The 15403-nt window shown below is 40.4% G+C and overlaps 1 protein-coding gene across 10 annotated transcripts in view; it reads right to left on the reverse strand.

The window, feature by feature from the left end:
• Positions 1–15403, reverse strand: part of CCDC141 (coiled-coil domain containing 141) — a 101439-nt gene that overhangs the window by 31389 nt on the left and 54647 nt on the right. For 6 of the 10 annotated variants that reach the window (XM_035133974.3, XM_088676721.1, XM_088676750.1 and 3 more), the window contains exons 8-17: positions 15016–15188; positions 13712–13853; positions 11309–11428; positions 9398–9589; positions 7244–7420; positions 6337–6516; positions 5236–5361; positions 3353–3541; positions 2897–3076; positions 1809–1958 (exon numbers count right to left, since the gene is read on the reverse strand). In XM_035133974.3, the coding sequence (XP_034989865.3) occupies positions 1809–1958; positions 2897–3076; positions 3353–3541; positions 5236–5361; positions 6337–6516; positions 7244–7420; positions 9398–9589; positions 11309–11428; positions 13712–13853; positions 15016–15188 (1629 nt within the window). The remainder of the gene's footprint in view (positions 1–1808; positions 1959–2896; positions 3077–3352; positions 3542–5235; positions 5362–6336; positions 6517–7243; positions 7421–9397; positions 9590–11308; positions 11429–13711; positions 13854–15015; positions 15189–15403) is intronic. The other 4 variants (XM_088676745.1, XM_088676747.1, XM_088676727.1 and 1 more) reach the window with 2 other exon arrangements.

A 15403-nucleotide genomic window follows, 5' to 3' on the forward strand; every position in this document is an offset into this window, starting at 1 on the left:
GGATGTAAAACTGCAGTCTATAAATATGTTTCACCCATGACAGGGGCTTTTCCTCTTTGTTGGAGGACTAAACTATGAAAGGCAAGGATGGCTATGATAAGTACTTCTAGGCTGCTGTATACTGAGAGCACAGTAAGGAAGGTGCTGGTTGGGGACTGTTTCAGTGCCTGGAGATACAAAAACTCCCTAACAGAAGAATGAAACCAAACCTTGGCACCACTGAGTTGAAATTCACAACTTCATACAATGGTCAGTTTCACGCTTCTGTTGAGCTCAACCAGCTGGCCCAGAGGAATCAGATTCATCAAGGGAGGTGGAATTAACAGGAAGGTGAAAGAGATGGTGAGTTTGATTCTCTTGCTAAGGACTGGAAACTAGCCGAGTGCAGACAAGCTGATTGGGAAAAGTGTAATGTGATCACTAGATGTTTTATGTAGACAAGCTGAGAATAGTACCAGTTGAGGGGACAGGGGGTGGAGAGAATCACACTTAGACACAGACATATGCATATGTCCTCATAATTAGGGTATAAGATGTTCAACTTTCCACTTCATGACACAGAGAAGATGAAGCTTCTAATAATCCAAAAGCATAAGAAAAATGATGGTACGGTATTGACATACTGATGCGCCTAATTATGTTTAGAGAACTGCAGAGGTTTCTCACATCTAAAGGGACTACAGTATCTGATTGTTTTTATTCAACTGTTGCCCTCCATGCTTCATGGCAAACTGATTTTGAAATGAATGAAACTTTGAAAATAGCAATCTGTGATACGGCATTAGAGAGGGGCGTCAACTGTTCCAAGAACAAAAGGCCTTCTGATGATGTTCAAGCCTTTGGACAAGTAGCTATTTGGATGACAACAACTATTAATTTATCTACTATGTATCTATCTGCGGGAGTTGTTTGTTTGCATGTGGACACCTCTTAGGATATCATAATCAAATTTTGTATTATTGTCCCTGAGACAAGGCACTGGTGTTCATCTATATTATTTCGCTCCAACTGGATGCCATTTTGAATCAAGATGGTGGATCGAACATTTCAGTATTGCATTGATTTTAACCACTGATTTCAAATCTGCACTGATTCTTTGGTTTCTTAGAATTCCTGAGTAATGCTGGGTAAGAGGCTACTAGTACATCATAATGTTTGGAAGAGCTAAAAATCCATTTAACATGCTTCACTTGGCATCTGTGCTTCAGACTGTGCACTGGAAGGCTACATTTCTGCTGTACCAAAATGCTGTTTGTGCTTGATGTTCAGTTCAAGTATCTCTGTAAGCCTGTTCCACTAAACTGAAGCACATAAAAGCCAAAGAACAGAACACATCTTTTCAGAAAGTAGCTGACACGCGTGTCTTTTTTCTTTCTTTCCACACGTAAAAACTAATCTCTGTATAGTAAATTAGCATATTAGAAAGGAAGTATTAGGTACGTTAAATTAGAAACATCACGATAGCTTCATTGACTACATGCCGATAACATTTTACATGGGACAAGAGGCATTTTTTTTAAAAAAAAAATGAACTCTGCCCTCAGTATACCACCATAATGTGCGGTCTGGTTGTAAAACTGCAGAGCTGAGACAATTTCCAATCTCTCTGCAAGAACACAAATGGCATCTCTAAAATGGGTTTGTGAATCTCACACTCACACACACACACACACACACACACACACACACACAGCTCAGAAACTTAACCAAATAAAGGTGAAAGGATAGCTCTACTGAAGACTACTAAACAGAAAGAAGTGAATGGACACGACAGCTTTTGATAATTTAATATGCTTTTTTCACCAGACCTCACGTATCTCGTCTTTTGTGGTGCAGAAGTGGAGGATGTGCGACAAATCTTCCTCATACTTTTCAGCTTTGGAATCCCAGTTCACGCTGTCAGACTCAAGGGTGTTGAGCTGCTGCCGCAGGTTCATTACAGAAACATTAAAGGAATTCTAGAATGAGATGCAGAAATCAGGCTGAAAAATTTGGCATCAGGGACTGAAAACTGACCTGCGACACTATTCTTTACTTCAGTTTTTTTTTGTTTTTGTTTTTTAAAAAACCTTCAATTTAAAATTAACATATTTTGCAGTAAGATTATGTTCTTCCAAGAGGTTGATGTGGTAACATTATGGCAAGATTTGAAAATATGGGGTTCAGTTCTGCATCTGCCTAACAAGGCATGAAGCTTGACATTGGCATAAACTTGGGGAAATATATTCCCATCAGATTGTTCTAGTTAATTGTCTGATTTTTGTATTCTGAACCTGCTACAGAGTCTTCTTTTTTTGTGGCACCGCTTTGAGGGATAGGAGTGAATCGTGTGGCTACATCATGGAAGATATAAACATAGAATCCCTCTGGACAAAGAAAACATGCCTCGTTGCTGATACTGAATGCAGAGGAGCAACTGAGCACTGGGACTTTGAAACAAATTATAATCTATCATTTTGTTATTTTTATTGTGTTGTTACCATTGTGTACTCTTTATATTAGGCCCTCTATCAAACTGTACATTGATGTACAATAGAAACGTGCTTATTCGGTTTAAATGCCTGAGTGTAGTTCTACATTAGCCCTTCTTGAATGCTGAGGAAGTAATAGAAGAATATACAATTATGTGACGCTTGCTGAGCGATCCTGGCATTTAATCTCTCAGCCTGAAGGGATTTGGATGTTGCCTTTGGGTTAACTTGTAAATAGCCTAGCTCAGTCATAGAAATTGCCATATTATACAATATGGGAAAATAGGCAATTGTCAGGTTCAATCTCTGGTATCCTTCTAAATCTGTTGTAAACAGCCCAACCCAGAAGTAATGGAGAAAAGGAAGCACCATGCCCCGTATTATCCCTGCTTTCTTCCACTACTAGGGCCTTTCTGGTGACTTACAGGATGTTGCACTGCTGAAATTATATCCATTCCAAGAGTGAGCGCCAATTTGTACAGGTGCCTGATATGTGCGTGCTTCTCCTGAGCATTATTCAAGTGAATCTTAGCATATGGAGTGTCGCTGGGCACATCTTTCACTTCAGGGATCTTCAGTCCTCCTGATTGTATGAGGCCTTCGAGCTGAGGAGATTAACGTATTATGTTTCGTTAACAACCATTCTTCTGTCCCTCCACTTGACAGTCACATGCCATTATGTCTAGGCTCAAGACATACACAAATTTGGATCTGAATCAAGCGTTAGGACCTGGTGTCTGCGTTAGCATGGTTATTATATAGTCATAGGTGCTTCATTTAATGTGTTCATTTATGGGGCACAGAATACACATGCATAGCTGTAGCAAGAGAACTTCTGAGGTTAAATAAATTCTTGCCATGTTAAAGGTGACTATACTCACTTCCTCTTTGACTTGATGGAATTTGATAGTCTTGTTGAAAATGTCATCATATTCTGCCATCTTTTCCTTTATCTCCTTATGGAGATGAATAAGCTCACTTACTTTCTCAGACTTTTCCATATCAGGCACTCCTTTCAAGCTCAGCTGCTCTGATAACTTTAATGTATATTCCACCTCAGCATTGAGTTGCTAACAAATCAGATGCAAGAAGATTATTGAAACTTAAAAGGGAAACACACATTTAATCCAAGCAAATCACTGTTGACTTCAACCCATTTCTTCTTCCTCCTTTTCTGAATGTGGAGTTCACACTAGCCTGTGAATCCCCGCCCCCTATTTCCAAAGCTAAGCCCTAACAGGCATAGGCAAACTCGGCCCTCCAGATGTTTTGGGACTACAACTCCCACCATCCCTAGCTAACAGGACCAGTAGTCAGGGATGATGGGAACTGTGGTCCCAAAACATCCAGAGGGCCGAGTTTGCCTATGCCTGGATTAAGATCTGGGTATCTTCCTAAATTCTGCCCCACCAAGAGTTGTCTGCTTGTTTACTTGTTGCATCCCATTGGTCTGAAAGATGGACACATTCAAAAGGAAGACTTTTAATTCAAGATTAAATTTGTCCTCTCAGTAATAGGTAAAGGTAAAGGGACCCCTGACCATTAGGTCCAGTCGTGAATGACTCTGGGGTTGCGGCACTCATCTCGCTTTAGTGGCTGAGGGAGCCGGCGTACAGCTTCCGGGTCATGTGGCCAGCATGACTAAGCCACTTCTGGTGAACCAGAGCAGTGCACCTTCCCGCCAGAGTGGTACCTATTTATCTACTTGCACTTTGACGTGCTTTCGAACTGCTAGGTTGGCAGGAGCAGGGACCGAACAACGGGAGCTCACCCCATCACGGGGATTCGAACCGCTGACCTTCTGATCGGCAAGCCCTACGCTCTGTGGCTTAACCCACAGCGCCACCCGTGTCCATTCCTCCCCCAGGCCAGTTTTGTTTGTGCTCATTCATAAGACTGTCATGTCATGTGTCTGCATTAATCTCTGATTTGAAAAACAAAACAAAACACCAATCTGCATGAAAATTTGCATCAACATCCAGATTTAAATATGTATTTTCTAAATGAATTTTCTCTCCATATACATGGCTTTATGCGATTTTGTTTTAGCTGAGATGTGAAATCCAAGTGGGCAACTAAGTTCTGATCTGCACATTAGTCCAGGGTGTGTGTAGCAAGACATTTCAGATCAGAATTCTCAGGAAAATTTCTCAAGCATCCCTAACTTCTCATCTATTCTCTATATAAAGCAGATCATGGCAGAATGAGGCCAATCGTCTGGCACCTGTCTCAGGGCTTAGGCAGAAAGGGGAAACCAGAAGCTGGAAGATGCCTGCCCAGGTTTAAATCCCTCCTGAAAAATTTAGTCTCAGACTTTTATTTCTGTTTGGTTGTTTTTGGTTCTTTGAAGCATGCAAAATATAACTGGGGCGTGGTTTTGTGACATTTGTGCCACTTCCTTTCCACACAAAGGAATTTCCCCCTACTTCCTTTCCACACAAAATGCTATGTTCAATACAAACTTTATAAACAGCTCCTAGATAGCTATTTCAGTAATAATAATAATAATAATAATAATAATAATAATAATAATAATAAACTGACACATTTTTCAACTTCATGCAAAACAGTTTCATAAACTTATACATGTCACCCATCCACAAAACCAAAACTGTGAAGTTCTCTCTGTCACAAAATTATTAAGCACAGCATTTCTGCTGAATTTAACATTGTGTGAAAAGTTTGCTTTAGGTACTTCTAGGAGGAAGCGCTTAGAAATGATTTGTTTCACATAGGGTGTGATGTGCTTAATACCTCTTCTCACCTGAAACCGTGGCTTCATATGGTTAAATTTATTTTGCAGTTCTATAAGTACTGAGAGGTTACTCCCAAGATCAAGTGCTGTTGTAGACCTGAGTGCCTCTTGAAGAATGCTTAAGCTTTGGGTAGTCTACAATAAATAGATACAGATATCCAAATAGATATATAGATATACATGCTGTTGAAGTAAGAAAAGGATCGGGTTGTTTTTGCAAAAAAATGCATAATAAATCTCTATAGTATACAGTACTGGAGCAATGAATGAAAACCTACACATCTTTAAAGAACACACTCATATAAATGCAATATTGTGTGCACAGCAAGTGCTTTACCACTGAGCTGTTTTTAAATAAAATTGTTCCATGTTTCGCTGCTCCTGCCCAACTGTTTTTCATATATATACGGTATATGTTTGGAAACATATTACGCATTTTGTGTTTTATGCTGTAAACTGCCCTGTGGTCTCTTGATGAGGGGTGGGACCAGTTAAAGGATCACCTTTCCCCATGAGTGCCAATTCAACCACTTCTATCTGAGGAACCCGCACTTGCAAAAGGTCATAAGATGTTCAGTTCCAAATCTGTAGGAAGCCATCATTTTAGTGTGGAAGCACTTATGCTTTGGAACGCCTTGTTTATTTTATTTATTTGCATTTGGCAGGCAACCTCCATATTGTTCTAAACACATTTAGAAAACTTATTTATTTCAACAATTCTAGACACATATGCACACATTTTTTAAAAAATAAATAAATAAGATATGCTAATTTTATCTGGAGTTTATTGAAAATTATCTTGCTGTTTTTGTTATGAGCATCTCTTAAGAGTTTTCTGGTTAAGCAGCCTATACATTTTTAAATACCTAATACAATAAAATATGTACTGCCATTAGGAATAAAGAGGGATTGTTTTAAAAGTTCAACTACTGTAGTTTATTATCCTCCTGAATATACTTTGCTCATTCAGGATATTTCTTACTCGTGACAAGTATTGATTTTGATTCGGCGCCTGTTAAGTGTTTCTCTGATCAGCGAGATAACTGGTAGACCGTAAGACACCATAAAAACTGCAAGCAAAGTCAGGAAAACCACATATTCTTTACTTACTGTTTTAAATTGTTCATTAAATTTCCCACACTGCTGCTTGATGGATTTTACTTGATTCATATTAAGTTTCCACGTTGCCCACAGCTGTGTCAATTCTTCCTTCTCTTTGTTCAGAATATCAATAGTATGTTCAGTTACTTGCACAACACTTCCCACATTGAGTATTAGATTCTCGTTTATCTGTTAAATGAAGAATTAAGAAACTTCATATATTTTTTTCTGAGAGGGGTAGAATCTAATTTTTGATACTTCCAAATCTCCATAATAGTAAGTGCCAAGAAAAAGCCAAAATTTCCTTCAGCCTCCACTTTTAAGATACCAAGAACTCCCACTTTGTGGTATAGAAAAGGAAGAGAAATCTGAATCCTTTCTCTTCCATAATATTTTATTGCACATGGAAAGAAAGCCCAGGCAGCATATAATGCCAGCCTTATCCCTAACCTAACTAGCTTATTTTTCCTTTTTGCCATTTCATCATACTTCTCTTCGATGTTGGATAAATAAGCAAACAATCTCTTTTCTAAGCTTCCCTTCCTTGAGTTCTCAGTTGTGTGCGTGATTTCTCAGTTGTAAGGTTAGTCCACTGTACATTAATGCTGGTCCACATACTTGTGATACTCAGATGGCTTCCTTGCTTTTGTCTATTAGTCCATCTAGCCCAATATTGTCTACAGTGATTGCCAGCTGTATCTGGAAATACCTGCGACTGAACCTGGGATGTTATATCCACAGCGCACTTGCTCTACCACTGAGCTGTCTTTTGAGAAATGGTTCCGTGTTTCCCTGATCCTTCCCAACTATTATCAATATGTATATGTTTGGAAATATTTTTGGGGAAATGGCACCAAGACTTTTAATGGCGGTCAATGCTGGAGTCAGCGAATAAAAGCATCGCTGAGAGACTCACCATGTTTACTAAATTTAGAAAGTCATGTCCCATGTCTTGAGTGGAAAGAATCTTCTTTAAAACCATCTGCCACTGATCGTCAGCTGACTGTACCAAAGCCTCATTTTTAGCTTCACTATCTTCTTGCACGGCCTCCGTTATATAGAATTCCTTCAGCCTCTGAGCATCACCTCCGACCTAAAGGGGTAGAAATAAGCGAGTGTAGGTAACCTCTACATTTATGTTGGAGTTTCTCTGTGATTAACTCTGGCCTGTATAATCCTTGAATCCCTTCGCTAAAGTCAACGAAAAGTAAATAAAGCAATTGTTCAAGAACTCACTATCTATTTGTTGTTCATTTCCAAATTAATTTCATCCTTAGTTAAAATAGAAAGGGATGCCGTGCCAATTTCCCCCCAGTTTCACAACTCCAGACTTCGGAAAACGGGGAATGGGTGGGGATTTATCTTTGTAAAACTCTGGGCACTTCGTAGTCTCTTCTGAGGTCATTTTATTCCATTTAAAGGGACTTTGGGCAAGTGCATCATGGATAGATCCTTTTTAAACAGCCACTATATAATTATTTCCTGCGAGGGCTGATGATCCTTTAAATGCGCTTACTGTGCACTCTCCAATTCTCTGAGCCGTCAGAAGTCTCAAGGGCAGCATTTACTAGGGTATGACTCCCTTTGGTGGAGGCCTCGTCACTAGCAATGCCGAGTGTTTTTGTAATATCTGATTTACTTACTAAGTGGGGTGTCATTGTCAGTGGAAGCTTTTACTCTGCTAGTGGCCTAGTGAGGCAGCAGACCTAACTGCAATCAGATTTCTAGAAAGGTCCATGTCCCACGGTGCTTTCAGTGTTCAGCTCTCTGTCTCTGGGTGTTTCCAGATTACCTACTTATTTATCATTCATCCTAATTATTATTATTTTTTGCAGGGAGGTTACATGATGGCTTTCTCCAGTGTATTCCCCCATCACTCTTATTGCAATTAGTTTGATCTTTTAAGAAAGTGGGCTTGGTTGTCCAAGACCTCCCAAGGATTGTGAAACCAGAATTTGCCAGAATGCGATTGAATCGCACCTTGAAAACAGAGACTGTTTGAAAGCACCCTCTGTATCATTCTGTTTTCCTGTTTCTCGCATGCTTTCAATGTTTATTTTATTTTGGTAGTTTCCCCACTCAATCACATACACCCTCCTCTCAAATCAGGGAATCACCTTCTCATAGCTTTCACATTCAAATAGTTCCACAGATCTCTGAATCAAGAAACCATATTCTAACAGCCAGTTCCTAGACAGAGGCATTCACTGAGTACTAAAGTAACATCTGCTAGTCATTCTGGTCCTTCAAGAGACTTTTGTCAGATCTTAGACTCTGACCAAATATAGTCTTAAAACAAAACCACTGCAATAATTAATTCCCCCTACCCGGGATGCCAACGTGAATACAGTCACACCTTGGAAGTCAAATGGAATCTATTCTAGAAGTCTGTTCGACTTTCAAAATGTTTGGAAACCAAGGCGTGGCTTCCAATTGGCTGCAGAAAGCTCCTGCAGCCAATCGGAAGCCACGGAACCCACGCCAGATGTTCGGGTTCCAAAGAACGTTCTCAAACCGGAACACTCACTTCCAGGTTTGCGGCATTCGGGAACCAAAACATTCGACTCGCAAGACTTCTGAGGTACGACTGTAAAATATTGGGGGAGGGGGCAGGCAAGCCCTGCCCCGCATAACCAATCGCATGACGCAGTGCACACACACCATTTGAATGGCAATGCCCATCAACTGGGGCATATTTTATTGGGGGTGCTGAAGACCCCTTGGCCCCTAGGAGTTGGTTACTATGCTCCCTACAATACTCAGATTACCATCTCATAGGCACTTGGAGAGCTCGTAATTTATTGCATTACGTTCTAAACATCATTGGTCCACCTGGCTCTGTACCACCTACACAAGTGTGGGCAACCTGTGTCCCTATGTCTAATTTTATGTGGGTAACAAGGAGGGAGGCTGGCAGAAAGTGAGAATAAGAGAAATAAAAGCATCTACTTTGGGCCGTGGCCCCACCCACCACTGGCTTCCACTGACTCTAGCCCCATTCATCAATGGCATGCAGCCGTTGACAGATTACCCCGAGGGAAAATGACTCTCGAGTGGGGGGGGGAAGTACCTCATCGGATGACTTTAAAAATGCTACATACGGCTTCAGGATTTCCAGTTTTGAGCTAATATTTCTGTTAAGTGTTGTCAGTTCTTCATTCAAGAGGTCAGTTTTGTTAGAGAAAACTGCCACTTCTGTGGTTTCCAGTTCTTCCATCTCTTTAAAAATTCTCACAGCTAATTCCAGTTCAGTTGCCATCTCCTACAGCAGCATAAACAAAGAAAAATAACGTGTAATGTGCACATTCGAATTTGCCTACCAAAAACTGGGCCACTCCTTGAAGATTTGCAACTCATCTATACCCCCCCTTGGGTAAAAAAAACAAAACAACTCCCTCCGCACAAAGGGTTTTAGGATATTAGCGTTGGCGAAAAGTGTTTCTGCTTGTGCAAAGTGGGACAACCCCCTCCCCGCCGCCCAGATTTCCTATATCTACCACAGCACTTCCTGAGGGTTGGAGGACCCTCAAGCATTATGGGATATGTTGCCAAGGTCTGTAGTAGGTTTGAGTGGGTGGGAGTTGTGGTGGCAGATTTAAATAAAAAGCAAAAGTTAAAGTACAATATTACAATATTGAAAATTAATATGAAATGTGCTTAATATTAATTCTTCCATCACCATGTCTCTAAGCAACCATATAAAAAGCAATTTAAAAATCAGTCTTGTTAAAACATTTCTTGCATTGCAGGGGGTTGGGATAGATGACCCTTCCAACTCTATGATTAAAGCTTTCATGCCAGCCAGCAGGGATAATGGGAGTTGTAATCAGGCAGCTTCTAGAGCACCACAAGTGTCTTATCCCTGGCGTAATGAGACTGTTCATTGCAAGATTCTTCAATGGTGTGCAGGGCTGGTGTAGAAAAGCAACCCATTCCTGCTGTACCTGGGGAAATTTGCACAGTAATCTTCTTCTTCTTCTTCTTATCACTCGTAGCCGAGTAAGATTGTCTTCCATAAACACAATTTTAACAATGGGTCCGTAAGTGACTGTGGAGGCCAATTCTGGATCTACACGTCCTTCCACAGTGGGAACATTGGTTTCCAGGCGGGAGTTGATCACGGTGTGGATTTGCCAGGCATGCCTTCCTCTTAGCATATTTCTCCCTTGCGTCCTGAGATCGAGTTTCTTCAAAGCCCATGACACCTTTGGTAAAGGCTGTTCTCCAACTGGAGCGCTTGCAGGCCAGTGTTTCCCAGTTGTCAGTGTTTATACTACATTTTTTAATATTTGCTTTGAGACAGTCTTTAAACCTCTTTTGTGGACCACCAGCATTACGCTTTCCATTTTTAAGTTCGGAATAGAGTAGTTGCTTTGGAAGACTATCATCAGGCATCCACACAACATGACAATTCCATAAAGTTGATGTTGAAGAATCACTGCTTCAACATTGGTGATCTTTGCTTCTTCCAGTACACTGATATTAGTTCACCTGTCTTCCCAAGTGATATGTAAAATTTTTCGGAGACACCGTTGATGGAATCTTTCGAGGAGTTGGAGATGGCGTTTATAAGTGGTCCATGTTTCACAAGCATATAGAAGGACAGATACTGAAGGTGAGGTTCCAATACTTTGGCCACCTCATGAGAAGAGAAAACTCCCTGGAAAAGACCCTGATGTTGGGAAAGATTGAGGGCACTAGGAGAAGGGGACGACAGAGGATGAGATGGTTGGACAGTGTTCTCGAAGCTATGAACATGAGTTTGACCAAACTGTGGGAGGCAGTGGAAGACAGGAGTGCCTGGCGTGCTATGGTCCATGGGGTCACGAAGAGTCGGACACGACTAAACGACTAAACAACAACAACAAATAGTAAGGTTGGTAGGACAATAGCTTTGTAAGCAAGCACTTTGGTTTCCAACATATGGCTTAACACAGGTGTTTTTTTATATATAAAAAAATAGTGTAAAAAAGTATTTTACCTTAGTTTGATTTGCAAGCTCTAAGTATTTGTTCAGGACTTTCTCTGATTCAGGGACAGATGATCCAGGATTTATTGCAGCTGAGACTATTGGACCAACGTTCTTAATCTTTGTAGAGGCCTTTGGTTTTGAATAAAAATAACCAGTTAAAAACATTGAACTACTAATTTGCATGCCACCAAGGCTTGTTATGGACATAACGGCATAATTATCGGCTAGAAGTCTTCCCTGTGATGTAGGCATAAGCATTCCACAGGTAGAGAAGTTTTGATAGGGGAGTGCTTTCAGATAAGTGATTCTCCCACATGCATTGTAAAACGGCAGGATTCTTTGAAAGAGCGTGCCATGTGTCACCACATATATTTGAGTTAGTAAAAACGACACCATATAGCTAAAAATGAAGGCATGTTCAACTGTTCCTTTTTGTGGGACAGAGATTTTCCATGTGCACGATTAAGACTACATAGACATATACAGTATACTGAAATGCCTAACCTCTAACTACATTTCCAGCATTACAATTCAAACATATATTATCTTCCGGCGTATAAGACGACTGGGCGTATAAGACGACCCCCAACTTTTCCAGTTAAAATATAGAGTATGGGATATACTCGTAAAGAAATAGGACCCGGCGTATAAGACGACCCCCGACTTTTGAGAAGATTTTCCTGGGTTAAAAAGTAGTCTTATACGCAGGAATATACAGTAGTTACTGTTTCATTAGCCAAGAAGTAAAAAGTAGCCTGGATAACTAATTTCACAAACTCTCTTCTCTCCATAAGAACACTGTCTTCATTTTTAAACTGAGTATATTTTTCAAGTCTTTGGCATTATGTCTTGTGGACGGTAATTGTGCATCGTGCACATAAATTTACATTTGTGACAGCATGAATGGAAAAAATAGCCATGATGACTTAGCATATAGAATTATATTGTATATATAGCCATTGTGAGGATTCATTCCTGTTGCACATTTTTAGAAGCATCTAAATTGGATTAAGCTGTGTCTACCAAATGCCAGGGTTGATTTTAGCATGCAGTAAATATTTCATAGTGCTCTATGCTAGTAGAGAACTGTACTAGAAAACACCTATTATGGTTATAAAGGGTAATCACATTCCCCATAGAAGAAAGAGGCATTCATTATATCTCAAATTTCAGAAAGCATTCCCCAATTTTGTGAATGTCTGTGGTTTTTTTACAACAATGATCAAAAGCATCTCCTCCCCCCCCCCACTTGTGAGACAGGTATTAGGTGGTATTCTGCCTAAATGAAACACAATCTGCATAATTAATTCGGTATGAAACAATTGTTTTCAATGAAGGGCTTCGGGATGTTTCTACAAGAACAGTGAGTGTGAAGTCCTGGCAGGGCAATAGAAGCTGACGGGCCACTTTGAAAGGGAAACAGGCTCTGAGTTCAGTGCAGCTGTCGTCTCCCCAACAAGGTTGGTCATGGAAGACCAACGATGCTTGAGATAGACTCAGACCACTTACACACCCTACCTTTAAAGCACAAATGAAGTCCATTCATTCCCTCAAAGAATTCTGGGCACTGTATTTTACCTCTCACAGAGATACGATTCCCAGCAACCCTTATAAAACTACAGTGCCCATAATTCCTTGAGTGGCGAAATGGGCTTTGAATGCATTCTCCATGTTTAATTACTTATTTTTGTTTCTGCACTATTTTTTCCCCAGCCTATTCTCCTCTTTTTTTCTTTCTCCACTCTGAATAGCTTTCCCCATGGATCAATTTCCTTTGTGGTTTCAGTGTTTAAAGTGGAAGATTTGTTTTATATATATTGTGTGGGCTCTGATCTGAAAAAGCAGAATATAAATAGAATCCAATTAAAAGAATAAATAAATGAGAGGACAGACATTTCCTGGTCTGAAGTGAGAGAAAGAGAGCAATACCTGATAGAAATCTGGAGGGAAGCACTATAAGGAGCCTCTCAACCTATTTCTCTTACACGCTTGCCTGCATGAATTTGTGAGATCTTGTGCCTCATTTAGGTATACTGTGCATTTAAATCCACCTTGTATATATACTAGGAGCCCAGCATGTAGCATTCCTCAGGAATTCTTATAAACCAAAAAATTGGTGCAGTTTTGAAATCAATGGTTAAAATCAGTGCAGTTTTTTAAAAGTTGGAGTCCACCATTTTGATTCAAAATGGTGTCCAATTGTATCCAAACGTAGGTGAAAACCTGAATCTTGATCCTAGGAACCATCATACAAAATTTGGCTACAGTACCTTCAGAGGCATCCAAACAGACAACTTTCCAAAATATATAGTGGATCTCACCGAAAAATCACACTGTCCAATAAAATTGGACTTCAATTTCTATTTATCATTCAGTTATATTTATCAGAATGGGTTGCATGTTTTCATATACCTTCTTGAGATAATTGTCTAAGGAGGTGGTTAAGTGCTGTTTTTCTGAGGCAAGTTCCTTGTAAGCAGTACACTGTTTGATCAGCCCATCTACTCTTTTGTTAATGCAGTTTACCATTTCCTGAACACCAGTCATCCAAGAACTGAAGGCAGAAACAAAATGACAGTTAGCATTGTTGCTGGTAGGTAGGATTATAGGAGGCAGATGAAAACAATTCTGATCCTTTGGACAACTGGCCTTTGGAAAACCAACAATAATAATGTTAATTTGCAACAAAACAGATAAACTAGGACACGTACATTTGTGGATTTTGTTCTAACACTTTACCTTCTTCAAATGAGTTCCTCACCAGAACTTGTGAGGAAACAAATATGAACAAATTTACTTCACATAAGTAAACCTATCAAAATGTGACCCTGAATAAACAGACAGACTGCGGCATCTAGACTGGTGACTGGGAGCGACCGCCAAGACCACATAACACGGGTCTTGAAAGACCTACATTGGCTCCCAGTATGTTTCCAAGCACGATTGAAATTGTTGGTGCTGACCTTTAAAGCCCTAAACGGCCTCAGCCTAGTATACCTGAAGGAGCACCTCCACCCCCATCATACAGCCCGGACACTGAGGGCCTTTTGGCGGTTCCTTTACTGCGAGAAGCGAAGTTACAGGGAACCAGGCAGAGGGCCTTCTCGGTGGTGGTGCCTGCCCTGTGGAATGCCCTCCCATCAGATGTCAAGGAAATAAACAACTATCTGACTATTAGAAGACATCTGAAGGCAGCCCTGTTTAGGGAAGTTTTTAATGTCTGATGTTTTACTGTATTTTTAATATTTTGTTGGAAGCCGCCCAGAGTGACTGGGGAAACCCAGCCAGATGGGCGGGGTATTAATAATAATAATACAGTAATAATAATAATAATAATAACCATTGGGGGGAAATTGCAGCATATGGAACAACTTGTATTTCTTCCCCATCACTTCCCCTTGCCTCAGTGAATTTGGGGGAAAGGGGCTGTGGGGAATGCTTTCAAGAATGTAGGGGAGAGAATTCACCCACTGGGAATCACCTTGGATTCAATCCTAGTGAATGGTCAAGCTCATAAAACCCTAGGTTGCATTTCCTTATTTTCAGGATTTGCCTTATTTCTGCCTAAAAACTCCCCACGTTCCCCTTGATCACTGCTCATGTGGGAAAAGAGTATTCCGACCTGCTTAGAACCATGTACCTTCCCAGCAAGAATTGATACCTGTGAGGCAACTGCTAAATGAGTATGGGGTTCTTCACTTACATCCTTAACTTACCTGTGGGCATCTCCTTTGCTAAGCAAGGTTTGTCCCTTCTGCAGGGCGTCAGCTGATCCTTCTGTAATCTCTTTCTTCAGCTCCTCATGTTTTATTGCCCAGAGAGGCGAGCTTATGCCTTCAGAGTTAAGAAGCTTAAGGGAGGCCTCTACATTTCTAAGTGCATCACACGCCTATCAAGACAAATACAGTTTTTGAAAAGTAAAATAAAACTTATTATGAAACAGTTTTTCTTCAACTCAGCATAGAAACCATTTTGTTTTAAGAATTTATACCCCGCTTTTCACCATCTGGGTCACAAAGCTGCTTACAAAACACACGCAAAATTTAAAACATAAATTAAACACCAGAGATTGAAACGTCAGGGCAGATTCATGGTGCAAAGTCC

This window comes from Zootoca vivipara, chromosome 1 (assembly GCF_965207765.1).
Source record: "Zootoca vivipara chromosome 1, rZooViv2.hap1.1, whole genome shotgun sequence".
In the NCBI taxonomy this organism is placed as follows: domain Eukaryota; kingdom Metazoa; phylum Chordata; class Lepidosauria; order Squamata; family Lacertidae; genus Zootoca; species Zootoca vivipara.